At 46.6% G+C, this 15,200-nt stretch overlaps 1 protein-coding gene across 6 annotated transcripts in view; it reads right to left on the bottom strand.

The window, feature by feature from the left end:
• The window catches only part of ATXN7L1 (ataxin 7 like 1), an 80,472-nt gene extending 68,647 nt beyond the window's left edge, over window positions 1-11,825 (bottom strand). For 2 of the 6 annotated variants that reach the window (XM_083399576.1, XM_083399575.1), the window contains exons 1-3: window positions 11,620-11,825; window positions 10,856-10,924; window positions 8,594-8,656 (exon numbers count right to left, since the gene is read on the bottom strand). In XM_083399576.1, coding sequence (XP_083255702.1) covers window positions 8,594-8,656; window positions 10,856-10,924; window positions 11,620-11,734 — 247 coding nt within the window. In that variant the 5' untranslated portion in view covers window positions 11,735-11,825. The remainder of the gene's footprint in view (window positions 1-8,593; window positions 8,657-10,855; window positions 10,925-11,619) is intronic. The other 4 variants (XM_083399574.1, XM_083399577.1, XM_083399579.1 and 1 more) reach the window with 4 other exon arrangements.
• Between the last annotated feature and the right edge of the window lie 3,375 nt (window positions 11,826-15,200).

The raw sequence follows: 15,200 nt of genomic DNA on the forward strand, positions 1-15,200 counted from the left end.
ACACTATCCCATTCCAGAGGCCTGAAACGGTTGTGCTACTTTATATTCAGTCCACCACTCTGCAAGCAGCTGATTCAGATTCTGGTCTTTCTCTCTTCCTACGCTTACAGCCTGGAATCAACTTCAATACCACCTCGAAGACCTCACCCTTACTCAACTTATGCCCCTTGTTTCAAAACCCTACCATAAAAAAGATGAAACATGCAAAACCGAAGTTCATCCCGTATTATTTTCCCACTTGATTCCCCCCCCCCCCGTTACCTTTGTGTCAGATTGCAGACCCCTTAGAGTCAACTTCTTCTTTGTGAAATGCCATATATATTTATCTATTTATAAAAGTATTTCTATGCCACCGTACTGTAAGATATTGAGGAAGGGAACAATGATAAAACATAAAACAGTATTAAAAACAATGTGAATTAAAGTAACTGGCTAATTAAAGAGCAGCAAATAATAATAATAATAATAATAATAATAATAATAATAATTTATTTATACCCCGCCCTTCCCGGTTCAAAAACCGGGCTCAGGGTGGCTAACAACAAATTTAAAACACTTTAAAACACTTAATTATAAAAGCAGCATAAAATATAGTATAAAAACATGAATAACAATAAAATTCAAAAATCAAAAGGCCTACAGGCACGGAAACCTATTCAAGAGATGCCTGGAAGTGAAAAGCAAGGATGCCTGCTGAATCTCTGCTAAAAGGTTAATGCCCAACTTCCGGCTGAAGCTCGTTGGGCCTCTGTAAGACGGGGAATAACCTGAAACTGGCCTGGCAGCATATGGGCAGCCAATGTAAATGTTCTTGCAGAAGTGCCACATGCTGTCAGCCGTCTGCCCACACACTGCCAGCAGTCTAGTCACTGTAACAGCTGGAACTTCCAGAGAACGTACAAAAACAGCAACTACCATTGCTACACTGAGTTGCCTAGGCAGGCAAAAGCAGCCACGGAGATAGGTCCAGAACAAGGTCCGTATGATAAGCAAACACTACTGGAAGCCCACATAAGACTGAAAAAGCAAGGTGCCAGAGCAGTCTATGCCATGGAAAGCTATGCCAGAGGCAGCCTGATAAACATATGCAGTGGCGTAGCGTGGGGGGTGCAGGGGGGGCCGGCCGCACCGGGTGCAACATCTGGGGGTTAGGGGGCGCAAATCCACGGGTTAGGGGGCGCAAATTACTTGCCTTGCCCCGGGTGCTGACAACCCACGCTACGCCACTGAACATATGGGTAAAGCTTATGCAAACAGTACCAAAGGAAGAAAAAGTTCATGTCATGCTGATACCCAAGCTTCTGTATTAAAGATATGGCCAAATTAATTATCCATTTCCTGCCTCCATTGTGAACCAAAGCGGGAAGGAAAAGGCTCGTGTCATCACCCTCTCCCAATTATCACTTCCTCTGTCTTCCACATGCCGAGTTTGTACAAGGAAAATGAGATACACAGCTGGGTCACCAGCAGCATATTTGGACATGACATCACCCATCTTATAATTTGAACAGGAGAATCAAGAGTGAATGTGTTGCATTCCCAGAGGACATTCCTTTTCCTAGATGGGCTACCTTCCCAGGTCGACAAGCCACATCTGCCCCTCACTTCCTGCTACAGCACGTACAAAAACTAGCCCCTTGACCGTTGGACCAGTGGCGTAGCGTGGGGGGTGCAGGGGGGCGGCCGCACCTGGTGCAACATCTGGGGGGGGGGCGCGCTCGCACTCGCAGCTCTCTACCCCTACTAAAATCCATGGGTTAGGGGGCGCAAATTACTTGCCTTGCCCCGGGTGCTGACAACCCACGCTACGCCACTGCGTTGGACCCACTATTGGTCTCGTCCAAGCGATCCACCGGAGCGTGACTTCGCATGCAGGGCAAATCCCTAACTCACCGAGGGTTTGAGACCTATCAGCTAGCCTCATCCGGTTTATCCAGCCAGTAGAAGCCGTTCCCAGGGTACAATGCTGTCACATGATGAGCTTCTAGGAGCTACAGGTGAGAGCTGAGCGCAGGGTAGGGACCAAAGGTGGATGAAATACCCCAGAAGAAGCACAACCTGTCTTCTACCAGAGGTACTACCCCTCTCCTAACACCCCATTACACCTGTATAGGCTGCAAGGAATAGCAGTAACCAACAGTAGCTACATGCAATATTTCAGACTTTACTTTCAGAATTGTACAGTGTATTGTACTCAGCATTTAGTAACCGATAGGCTATTCTGTGGCAATAGGGCAATGCTTCACCATGCTTTGTGTCCTTCCACTGAAATCTATTTCCAACTATGTGATCATCAACCTTATAGGTAAAACAATCATATGCCACATAGGTAAAACACCTATATGGAAAAAACCACACGCCTTATAGGTAAAACAATCGTACGTCATAAATGAGACCTGGAATGGGATTTTGTCTCAAAAGCAACAAAATTAAAATAAGTTCCACTGGAAGGCAGCAACATATGAAGATAAACCAAATTTTCTCGCTGTAAAAGAGATCCAACATATTCTGTCTTATTAAAGTTTTGCTCAAGATGGACAAAGTAAAAGCTTGTGAACTGAACCAAAGTGTTCAATGAGCACGGAACCTTAAAAATATTTTCCTCCATCTATCACTAACTTTCAAATAGTGTGCCTTCATACCTAAATGTTAGGCTTCACTGACAACAACGACGACAACAACAACAACAACAACAACACTAATGGTTTAATTAGTACAGGTGGAATTTGTATTTGATGGAATTTCTCTCCACATTTGTCTTCCATAAGCAACAGTGAACCTGTGGTCCTCCAGACACTGCTGGACTACAACTCCCATGATCCCAATCGATTGACCATGCTGGCTGGGGGTGATGTAAGTTGGGGACGCAACATTTGGAGGGCCACAGGTTTCCCACTCCTGCTTTATAGAATACAATTTCACATTCAGAAGGACACGTTTCAAGTCTGCCAAACAAGCTACATGTTCTTCAGTCGGGATGGGAAGGGAACCCGTGGGTTATTCTGCAGAAATGGCGCAGGAGAGTCAAGATACACTAGCTGTTTACGTGAGAGTCTAATTTGTTTTGCTCCAAGTTAACAATGTAAGACAGAAGTGCCTAAAAGGCTCAAGATGTCCTGGATATCTCTTTGTTCTCCGGAAATTTTGAGGGTTCTAACTTCAAGCGTAAGAATTTCTTACTGCAAGCACGAGGATTCATCCATTCTCACTCCCACATCCTTCACTGCTGAATGGAAATTTCAACCAAAGGCCTAGGAAAGAGCACCTGCCTTCTGTCTTCCTTTATCTTGCCCATTGGCCAACTATGCAACATCTATCTCAACAGATGCATAGTGAACACAGTAAGTAATAGGGAAGCCTGAGTTTTAACATGCCAAATTTTAATGAGTCACTACAGAGTAATCTATAGTTTGCATTTGTTGCAGTGGAGATCAGTGTTCTGGTTTCTTACATGGTGCTATAATAATCTTTCTTTTGCCTATTTTATTTTATAATAATCTCACACATTCACACTTAGCCATGATTTGCGCTATGTGCAAACCAACCAATACAGTGGTGCCTCGCAAGATGAAATTAATTCGTTCCGCGAGTCTCTTCGTCTAGCGGTTTTTTCGTCTTGCGAAGCAACCCTATTAGTGGATTAGCGGATTAGCGCTATTAGCGGTTTAGCGGCTATTAAAGGCTTAAGGGATTAGCGGATTAGCTGCTAAAAGGCTATTAGCGGTTTAGCGGCTCAGAAAAAGGGGGTGGGGAGCGAAAAAAAATCTCAAGACTCGCAAGACATTTTCGTCTTGCGAAGCAAGCCCATAGGGAAATTCGTCCTGCGAAGCGCATCGAAAAACGGAAAACCCTTTCGTCTAGCGGGTTTTCCGTCTTGCGAGGCATTCGTCTTGCGGGGTACCACTGTACTCTGCAACGGGGACAACCTAAATTTTCTTAAAGTAGCAGATGAAATAGTATTGTTCAAGAAAAAGGGAACGACAAAGAGCAATTATTCTGCTCAAGACTATTAGGGAAAGGAGACCGCCTCAGCCTCTAACTTCAAATAATGAGAATTTATTCACACAGTGTACTTGCATATTATAAGGGCCAGGATGATCTTGGGAGATCTCGGTCCCCCAATAAATGACATGCAACATGCTGAAAAAATACATTAGAAGTTTCCCTCCAACACAGATCTGAACTACTTTCTTCTTTTTCAAGATGTTTTACAAAGATCAATCAAGCTCTTCCAGCCTTGAAGAAGCCAGCAGGAGATGCTTATTTGGTTCCCCCACTCACAGCATCAAAGCCAACGAGCCAGTTTCTGCCACTCCAGACACAGAGGTTCAGTAACAATATCGGCGCCGAGTCAAAAGAATTTCTCAAGTGAAGTGCTACAAATACAGCAAATGGACAGCTAACCCTAACACTTAATCCTAAATCATATCACCACTACTCTGCCTTACTCTATGACACATATGCAAGGTTTCCTCGTATTGGTAAGCTTCATTCCAAAGAATCACCTAGGTGAGAAAGATTTCTTTTCATTCATGATCAAATCCCCTAACAACTAAAAACCACAACAACCCACAAGCATCTACTCCATATGCACTTAATAAAAGTATCTCTGCAAAACACCACAATGTAAGAGTTGATTCACACACCGTTGTGTGGCATGATGGCTAAGGGATGGGACAGAGCCCACGCCTGAAACTTGTGAAGGCAACCCTAGACAACAAGTCATTGTTTTCAGCCTCCACCCCATCATCTAAAATATAGGAATAATACTGACAGACCTAACATGGTTATAATGATTTATAAGGGCGCTTCCAGACTGCTGCCGTTTTCAGGTGGGATTCAATCACACCTAGAAATTCAGGTTACATGATTAAAGTTGATTCAGTGTTCTTGCAGAACAAATCCGTCTGTAGCCACCACCACCTCACTGGACTTTTTGCTGTAAGAAAAGTGACAGGAAAAAGAATTGGAAAGTGGGAAGATAACACTTACTTGACAGAACATTGTCTAACCTCTCTGAAAACAAATCAGAACAAATACTCAATAAGTAGCCAACATCATCTAACCTCCCCACAAACCTTGTGCAAACAAATCAGTATGAAATGTTCAGTAAGCGGGTCGTCTGGAGGTGACCTAAGATAACACTGTAAGGATTACAGGCAACTCCGAATGACGCACGATCACACACATGCACACAGCTCAGAACTCAGAAGTAGCCCCAAAACATCATAAAGACGTCATGAAAAGGGATGGAGCACGCTTACTGTTGAGAGCAGTAAGGACCTTAACACTTACACACACAGAGGTCTGGAACAGAACCAAACAAGGATTGCCTGTACTACAAAAACACTGAAAGTTCCCTTACACAAAGATCACTGTGCCTTCTTGGTCAGTACCGTCTGCGATGGCTCAGTTTGCATGTAATGCTAAGCCAAACTACGGCTTAGCTCCAGGTACCAAGACAAGGAGGGAGCAGCAAAGCAGCTGCAATTTTTTACTGTAACTACAGCGTGTGTGTTCATGCTTAGCCATGGTTTGGCTTAGTGGTACATGTGAACTGGACCACTGACATGATTTAAGGCATGATCTCTCCCAGCCCTACCTAAAGGTGCCAGGGAACGAACCTGTGAACAACTATATGCAAAGCTCTCCCAACCAATGACCCTTCGTACTATTTTGAACATTTCAAAGATACATGCCAAGTATCACTTTTTCCCGCATTGCAACTGACTGCAAAAGCTGCTCATGCGGGCAGTATACTCATGTGAATAGTGTTAACATCGAAAGTGGCACTTACAGAAGGTACATAGTGGCTTCTTCCCGGGAGCAGATGTGCAAGAAACAGGGAGTTGCTTTTCAATGAAGTAGCTACTGTAATCTTTCAGGAGATATAGTTCCTCCACCATGACACTGCTTATGGGAGTAGACCACTTACACACACACACACACACACAGTTATTTCCACATATTAGCCAGTCAGATTCTGTACAAACTGTTTTTCAACCACTGAGTGGTTTGAAGAGATTGCATGGGCAATGCATGCTATCGCACCGAAACAAGCAAATTCTGTGCACAGATTACGTCTGTATCAAAGAGACTCAAGCACACAGTGCTCTTGGGATGAGGTCTCTGTTCCCCAAGCTTTATTTCCCAAAAGAACAAGGCTCTGGATTCCCTAATGCAAGAAAAACATTGAATATTTAAATTATTATAATACATTTCAGTGTTGTGCAGCAACATATTTTAACAATATATTCAAGCACATGGTCTGCTTAAAAAACAACAACACCCAGTCAAGATACTACAGTACTTCAATTTTATGATAATTTAGGTGTTGTTTTAGTGTTCCTTTTTCCGTGGATTGTTTTTATATACACCACTCAGAAATGCAAATAACTAAGTGGTATGTAAATGTCTTAAATAGATATTTTGAAAGGACTATTATATATAACCTGTTTGCGGTATAATTCTAATCAGAGCAACTCTTTGCTAAAGCAGAACTGCGCAAACCAGCCTATCCTTGCTCCCTAGACTGTACTGACAGCCAGTGGCGGAGCTTCAGGCGTGTGTCTCGGGGGCATTGCGCACCGCCCGCAAGGGCGTGGTGTGTGTCCTGGGGGCGTGGCGCCAAAGCGGGTGGGGGGACAGCTCCCCCCACACTCCTCTTCCTCTGCCAGTGCTGACAGCCAAGCCCCATGGACCTCACACATTTGCTACCAAGTCAGAACTCTGAGCTCTAAGACTGACAGGCAGTGTCCCTTGTGGTGTGTGATAACATCAGCGTACAAGAAGAAGCAAGAGCAGGAGGCATTATTCCGCGATCCTCCCAACCAACAGAATAACCACTACCACTTAGTAGGGCAGGGGTGGGGCTGCAAGGTTGAGGCTGCGCAGAAGTGAGTACTGGACTCGCTCTGCCAGTGTGCTCGCAGAGCCCCAATTTCACCCCACCACCTGCCTTACCCTGCCTCACTAAGTGGCAGCACAGCATTGCTCCTGAGCAGAAGGGACTACACAAAATATAGTGGAACCTTGTTTTGCAAACAGTCTGGTTTGCATACGTTTTGGATTACAAACACGTCAAGTGTGTGTCCCTGTTTGCAAACTTTTTTTGGATTACAACCCTTTTTTTGGGGGGGGATTATGAACATTTTTTGTTTTTTGAGGCCCCATTGGCAAAAGCGTGCCTTGGGTTACAACCTGTTTTGGTTTACAAACAGACCACCGGAACGGGTTATGGTTGTAAACCAAGGTACCACTGTACTCCCTGCCACCTTCGAAATGGGTTTGTTACCCCAGACAGTGAAAAATAGCTAATGATGAAAGACAGCTGATGAGGAAGTCCTGTGCATGTTTACTCATAATTAAATCCCACTGTGTTCAAATAAATGTGCACCAGACCGCAGCCCAAGAATGTAAGCCACTAGATCCCAAGTTCAAGTGAAGGCAGTATTTCTCAGCATCCTACCACTTGCCAAATGAAGATATCCATAATAAAATGAAATCCTCAGTTCACTGAGAACTGACGTGAAGTGTGCTCTCAAAGCACTTTATAGCTGCTTAATATCGCCGTAAGATCAAGATGTCAAATGGACAGCATCTGGTGCTGTTCTGGGATCTGGGGACCTGACCCCCCCAGAAATTGATATTACAGTAAGCTGCGATATAAACTGCAAGATAGCCAAGCGAAGTTGTCCACCCATCCTGGTAGTATTTCTAGCTGTGTCTAGGCAGTCTTCTGCCACCCTTCTGATGCCGAGAGAGCCTAGTGCCACAATGGTAGACATTAAGAGAGTACAAAAAGGGATGTGGGTGGTGCTGTGGTCTAAACCACAGAGAGTACAAAGAGTAGTTCTCAATTTCAAAAGCCTCACTTATCCAATACTGTAGATTAAAGTTATTCTCCAACCAAACAACAAGTATAACCAAAGCTCATTTTGACAACTGGACCTTCATGCACGCCATTCAACGGCTCAGCCTGAAGGCATGTTACTTTAGGAGGCAAATGCCGACAATGAGGTACATCAACAGCTATGACGGTGTGATATCACGGTGTGATATCAGAAAACTCTGCTCTCTCACACAGGATAAATGCTTAACATTGGTGTTGGGGGACCCCAGCAACAGAACTTTGCCAGCCAAACACTTTTCGTTCTCACACAGATTCCTTGGCTAAACTATTCAGGTACTAAATCAAGAATCAACATTTAAGCAAACAACAACCACAACCCCTTTTCAAAAAGCTGCCATCAGTTACAAACAATGAAAACAAGAGCCTACAGGTTGCAGCAGATTATATTGTGGAGAAAGGAAACTTTTCAGTTTAGGCCCGACAAAGGGGGTGCCTAAAATAAGCTAGGAATATACTACAGCTAAAAGTAAACTTTTAATATGTTATGTTTACATCATAACAGGTTTAATTTGAATTTAGTAATTGCACTGTGTTTTAAAAGCATAAAGTTTCCACCTCCCTAAGAAATAACTATGGAGGGGCCAGTTTCATCGCAGAAGCAACAATGTTTTTAGGGGAGCCATTACAGCAGAATGTGATCCAAGGGCTTTTGCAATGTCAAGTAATATCCCTGGGGCGTACCTCTCAGTTCACTAGATTCATGCAGAAAAGCTGCTTCAGGAAGTAGCGCATCTTGAATGAACCCTACAACAAATATAAAAAACACTACTGTTTTTAAAGACCCACGTCATACAGGAGCTGAAACTGCGGCAAGCTCCATGACCCTGTCTATATACAAACTAGTGCAAAATACATTCATCCACTAAGTTCTCGGTCTTCCCTTCTACTGTATTATCTCAGCTATCGAAATATTACATTAATCTTCATATTCAGGGTCATCAAGCAATTCAAAGCAACCGCACAGCACACTTCCTGGGAAATAAGTTCAGTTAAAATATGTGAGGATTTGAACAAGGAGACATATTTAACACTATTTTAAAAATTGGAGAACATTTTTAGCCTGCAACGTTTATACTACAGTTCAAGTGTCCTCCTATGGATCACACAACAGACCAGGTGGTTCTACAACGGAATTTTCTGAGGTACATCTGGAGGCAGTTATCGTGAGAGAATTTTCAGCTCAGTCTGATATAATTTGGGAGGGGGATTAATTTGAATTTATGATATATCCTGGCAACAGCAATATTACAAAATGTTATAAAACCCTAACTATCCCCCAAACGTATGCTTGTGATACTGAAAATAATTAATAATATTGGTCCTAGACTTGTGCTAAGATTTATTAGAAGCTGATGTATCTATACTTGGAGTTGAATTTTTCTTACAAGGTAAATAATTATATATCCTAATCTGCTGGTGGAGCATTGATGCCCCTTCCGAAAGCCTCTTAATGCCACAAAACCTCAAAAGGGTGTAATAGAGTTAATTTACTGTTCTTGGCTTCAGGGCAGATAAAAGCATGCGGTGTGCAAGCCTGGGAATGTAAGCCTCACAATATTTAATGGGGCTTACTCCCAGTTAAGCGCTAATAGAAATGTACCCTTAGAATGTCATCGTATGGACACCATCAGCAGAACTAAGACTATAATCCTTACCTGCATTTACCTGACAGGAAGCCCCACTAAATTCAAGAGGACTTGCTTTTGAGTAGGCACAATTAGATTTATAGCTTTACCTCTGAGTAAAAACACTTAGGAGTATGCTGACAGTTGCCACTTAAAAAGCTACTAACCTTACTCTCACTCATTCCCACACGTCCACTTAAAAAAAATAGCCCTTGCACAGCTCAGTAGAGTGGAAAAGGAGAAGCCCAGGGCTCATCCTGCTTCTGTGCTTGGGCCAGAGTTCAGCACCAGCATGGCAGAATGAGCTATCCACCTTCAGTGGTCCTGGAATCTACATGCCTGATCTTGATGCTGTATTGTCTCAGCACATTAGTTAACAGGATCTAGCCATTAGCTTGTCCTATCAAGTTCCAAAAATACAGTGTTTTTCTACAACATACACACTAGTTAGTTTCAGTTCTGCTACAAGAGTGTGTCAAACCCTTGCTCATGCCATCGTGAACCCACGCAGCTTCTTCAATGTACATAAAATCTGACAAATGCTTGCTGATAAGTCTATGGATCACATTACAAAACAAATCTGTCAATAGGAACAGTCTGCAGTCATAAGTTCTTCCTTGATAGAAAGTATAGGCTTGTTTGCCAACTTCACTCACTCGTAAGTTGCACACATGCTCACAAACCTGGTGCCATATTAACAATCCTCTGAATTACAATTTATGTATGCTTCTTTACAAATGTCAAAAATGCTCATTTAGTTTGAAAAGTTGCCCAAAACTTAAATACTCACTACGCACTGCACCTCTGTGCACCAACAACTTTATCATCATGAAAATCAAAGCTTATGTTGAACCTTGATCCAACATCTGGTTATTATGACAGACCTGTTTTCAGCAACACTAGAAGTAAAACTATGTGATTGTTTGATTCAGCTGTTGCCTTTTCAGCTACAGAATAAGTTAGTAAAAAGAAAATTAAAAGCTGACTAGCCTGGACGCAGATGAGCAGATATAAGTGTGTACTTACTTGCATATTTAAAACACAGCACTGTCTCAAATTAATAATGGGATAGCCAGTTCCTTATAAAACAAAAGCTGAAGAGAACCATGCAAGTACTGAATATTCATACATGGAACTATCTCAACACATAGGCCCAGTAAGCCTTGTTTGTGGTTAGATTCAATAGGATCCACATGGTTGTGAGGCCCCAGCCATACTTGACAAAACAAAAACAAAAAAACCCCTGAGCTCTATAACCAGAGCCACGCGGAGAGCAAGGTACAATAACATATGGTCAGACCCCTGGCCCCTTCCTTACCTTCTTTATTAAGCCTCATCACCTCCCTGCTTTTTCCACCCTCTTTTCCAGCATCTTCTAGCTCTATACCTGCAGAAGAGAAGCAAAAGTCAAGGGAGAGCAGAGGCAGAGGCCGCTATATCCGACGAGAGCGCTAAAGAGTTAAAGGGTGCTCCGCTAGCCAGCGGCTGCAAAAAGGCAAGATGCAACAATCGCTGCATCTGCCAGGCAAGAGCATCCCCCGGGCAGCCTTCAGCCAGGCACCAAGCATCCTTCCTGCCTCCTCATTCCGCACCCAGCCCTCACGCAGCAGCACCCTGGCCCAGATCGCCCCCCCAACCCCCTCCCCAAATGCAACGGCATTCTCCTGCCCCTCCCCCCCCCGTCCCTCTGACAGCCAGCCACCCAGACAGCATCTTCCTCCTCTCCTGCAGCCGGAGGTGCCCAGCAGGACAGCACCGGCCGGGCACAGCGCACCACCCGCACACATGGATGGATGGATGGGGGTGGCTGGGTGGGTGGGTCTCCATGCAACTGGGTGACGGGGGCGGGAGCAAACCCCGGTGCCATGGGGGTCTGTGCAATGCAAGGCAAGTGCAATGCAATGGGTCGGTGGTGTGCTGGGGGAGAAGAGGGCATGCAAGCTCCCTCCCTCTCTCGCTCGCATCCACCCCGCTGGGCTGCACATCGCATGTGCGTGTCCGGGGAGAGGGGCGCCTCGGCTTGCCCCCCACCCCACCCGCTGCCCCGCCTGGCCGGTCCTTGTGTGCGGCGGGCGCCCTTACTGTGCGGGGGGGCGGCGCAATGCGTGTGCGGAAGGGCGGCCTCCCGGACCCAGGCGGCCCAGGGCTGGCCCAGGAACGCCTCGGGACTGGGCACGGGCCGCTCCAGGGCCGCCATGGCGCCGCCGCCGCCGCCGCTCCTCCGGCAAGAGTCTTCCTCCTCCTCCTCCTCCTCTTCCTCCGTCTCCTCCTCCGCGCCGCTCCTGCCGCCGCCGCCGCCGCCGCTCCTCCCTCCTCCTCCTGGCTGCTTCTTCTTCTTCCCCCGTTCCCTTCGGCACAGGCGAGCGAGGAGCCAGCGAGCGAGACACGGGGTTCGAGAACGCCGCACGTCATCCTCGGGACGTTCCGCCGCCCACACGGGGGTAGTGTCAGCCCTGGCTTTCCCTATCAGATCGGGCTCCCCGGCCGCCGCCGCCGCCGCCGCGCAGGCGCGGTGCGGGGAGGCGAAGCCGGTGCCCTGAAGAGGGCCGCCTCCTCCTCCCGCCCGAGTCCGCCAGGAGGGGAGGCGCGCCGAGAAAGGGGGCCGCCGCCGCTCGGGGGCGTGGGGAAGCTGGGAGGGCGCTGCAACCGACCCACGCAGTCCAGTGACCAGAAGACCCCCGGTCGGGCCCCTGTCTCCCTCAGCCGCCGCCGCCGCCTCAGGTGGCTCCGCTTCGGAGACCGCGCTGAGGGGACGAGGCTCGGCAGGCGGGGCTCGGAGAAAGTCATTCGGGTGACAGAGAGCAAGGAGGAGGGGAGGGTCGTGGACGGACGAGGCTCCTTCGCCCGCCTCAGCTGCTGTCCCTGCGGACACGCGGGCGCGTCTGGATGCTCGCCCTCCGTGAGGGAAGCGGGAGAAGAGACACCTGTCAAAAAACAAAACCCGAAGCCCAGCGCGCGCTGCGTCGCGTCGCGTGACTGGGGGGGGGGGGCGGGCGAGGAAAGTTTTCCTCAGGCTCCCGCTTCACAGCGGGGATAGGCGCCTCCTGAGGCGTGGGCCGAAGAGCCTCCCCTCCTCGCAGGAGGCTGGCCAGGCAGAGAGGCGCGCTGCTTCTCCGGGGTTCAGAATATCATCCCGGGAGAGCGGAGGGCTCCCTGCAGGGAGATGGGAGCTCTCTGCAGGAAGGAGAGTCCGCTTCTTCGGAGCGCTTCCTCGCTGGCGTGGTTTTGGGTTTGGGTTTCCCTAGCTCAACATCAAAAAAACGAAGATCAGGGCCACTGGTCCCATCGCCTCCTCAGATACACAGATGACACAGCCTTGGTGGCAGAAAGTGAGGAGGAGTTAAAGAACCTTTTAATGAGGGTGAAAGAGGAGAGCCCAAAATATGGTCTGAAGCTCAGCATCAAAAAAAGAAGATCATGGCCACTGGTCCCATCATCTCCTGGCAAATAGAAGGGGAAGAAATGGAGGCTGTGAGAGATTTTACTTTCTTGGGCTCCATGATCACTGCAGATGGTGACAGCAGCCACGAAATTAAAAGACACCAGCAATGACAAACCTGCAATGACAGCATCTTAAAAAGCAGAGACATCACCTTGCCAACAAAGGTCTGTCTAGTTAAAGCTATGGTTTCCCCAGTAGTGATGTATGGAAGTGAGAGCTGGACCACAAAGAAGGCTGATCGCCGAAGAATTGATGCTTTTGAATTCTGGTGCTGGAGGAGACTCTTGAGAGTCCCATGGACTGCAAGAAGATCAAACCTATCCATTCTGAAGGAAATCAGCCCTGAGTGCTCACTGGAAGGACAGATCCTGAAGCTGAGGCTCCAATACTTTGGCCACCTCATGAGAAGAGAAGACTCCCTGGAAAAGACCCTGATGTTGGGAAAGATGGAGGGCACAAGGAGAAGGAGACGACAGAGGACGAGATGGTGGGAACAAACCGCGGGAGGCGGAGTGCCTGGCGTGCTCTGGTCCATGGGGACCAGACAGGAGTGCCTGGCGTGCTCTGGTCCATGGGGTCACAAAGAGTCAGACACGACTAAATGACTAAACAACAAAACAAAGGACTGGGATGAAGGTAAAATACAGTCTGGAGTGAGGGGCACGGGCATAGCCAGGATTTATGGGGGGGGGGGGTTGTGGGGACAGAACCTCAGTTTAGTTAAGTATTGATTAACTTGATTGGGGAGGGGGGCAGCTGCCCCTCCTTGTCCCCCCTGCCATAGTGAGGGGTTATTGTTTCATTAATATTAACCCTCAATGCCGTATTAAAATGCGAGGTTTTTTGGGGGGGACTTATTGGACTGTTCTTGATTTTATTTTGATTCTGCATTTTGTGTTTTTGTGTTGTGGCTTCATCCCATGCACCCTGCAGGTGTACAAATTTGAATGAATCAACAAATCAGCTCATGGGGTTTCTTCCATCTGGGAAGGCAGCCCATCTAAGAGAAGGAAAACTCTGTTCCTAAACCTCCACTGCCTTGCAGGACATCTTCAGGAGAAGAACAAGCTAAGGAGTCCCTAAGGTGGTTGGGTGGTGCTGTGAACTTCCGGCAACTCCTGCAGCCAAGCTGGTGCCAATGACTTGCTCTGCTTTCCTTTGGACCACATCAGTGAGGCTGGGGGGGGGGGGTCCTTGTTGTCTGGGCAGCCCAGGACCTCCAGACAAGCTGCCCAGGCTTGTGCCCAGTTGATGTCACTTTGGTGCTGCCGACATAGTGGTTTGACTTTGGCGAGGTCTTTACACTTGGCAACAAAGTCACACTAAAAAAATATTAATGTGTGTTTTTCTTCTTTTTCTTTTAAAGCAGGCCGGAGCTACCAAAAAGCAATCTTGACACCCCAAAATTCCAATGTCATTTTGAAAATGCTCTGATGTGGTCAGTTAAGTAATCATGGCAGTGGATGGAAATGTGTTGAGAATTAGACTGCAGCAATGTTTACATAGGAAGCACATGGTCAACGGGCAGAGGAAGGGGTGGGGTTTGACCTGTTACGGGTGGAGCTTGGTGAATTTTTGGTGGTTCACTGACTGGAGTCTCTTGCAAATTTGGTTTGAGATAATTTATTTTCTCAGTGATACTGAAAATCAGTCGGGGCCTGCTGATTAAAATGTACTGGAAGGAAAAGCTGTGTTTTGTTTTGTTTTTGTGAGTTTTATCTTCAGAAGCAAAGAGCAGGAGGATTTACCAGCTTTTGGGAATGGAAAGTAATATTTTAGTTTGCGGCAACCTTTGCTCCTACTACATTTTCCGTTGACTACTGCTGGACTGCATCTGAGCCCAGTCTCTTCCATACTGGGCTTTCCTTATTTGTATACAATTTCTCTCCTAGAGAGTGATTTTCTGAAGTTACTCTCCCCAAGTCTATATATTCATGTTAAATATTTACTCCTCTTCGACTGCTGTCTTTCCTCGCCCCCACCTTCTTCCATTTCCCCCATGCATAACCTTCTCACCTGGCCATTGCACAAAAATGGAAGATACTGGAGGGTTTGGATTTAGACTTGTGATATTGCAGATATATTAGTGTCTGAGAGAAAGACTCAGGCAAGAAAACTCCAGACAGATTTTATGTCCTATGGCACAGATTTATTGAAACTTTTCTTCATGTGGAACAGAAACACAGATATGAGTTTGGCTATTCTGCTGACAAATACTTTG

This window comes from Podarcis tiliguerta, assembly GCF_965153285.1.
Source record: "Podarcis tiliguerta genome assembly, chromosome: 10".
Taxonomy (NCBI): Eukaryota; Metazoa; Chordata; class Lepidosauria; order Squamata; family Lacertidae; genus Podarcis; species Podarcis tiliguerta.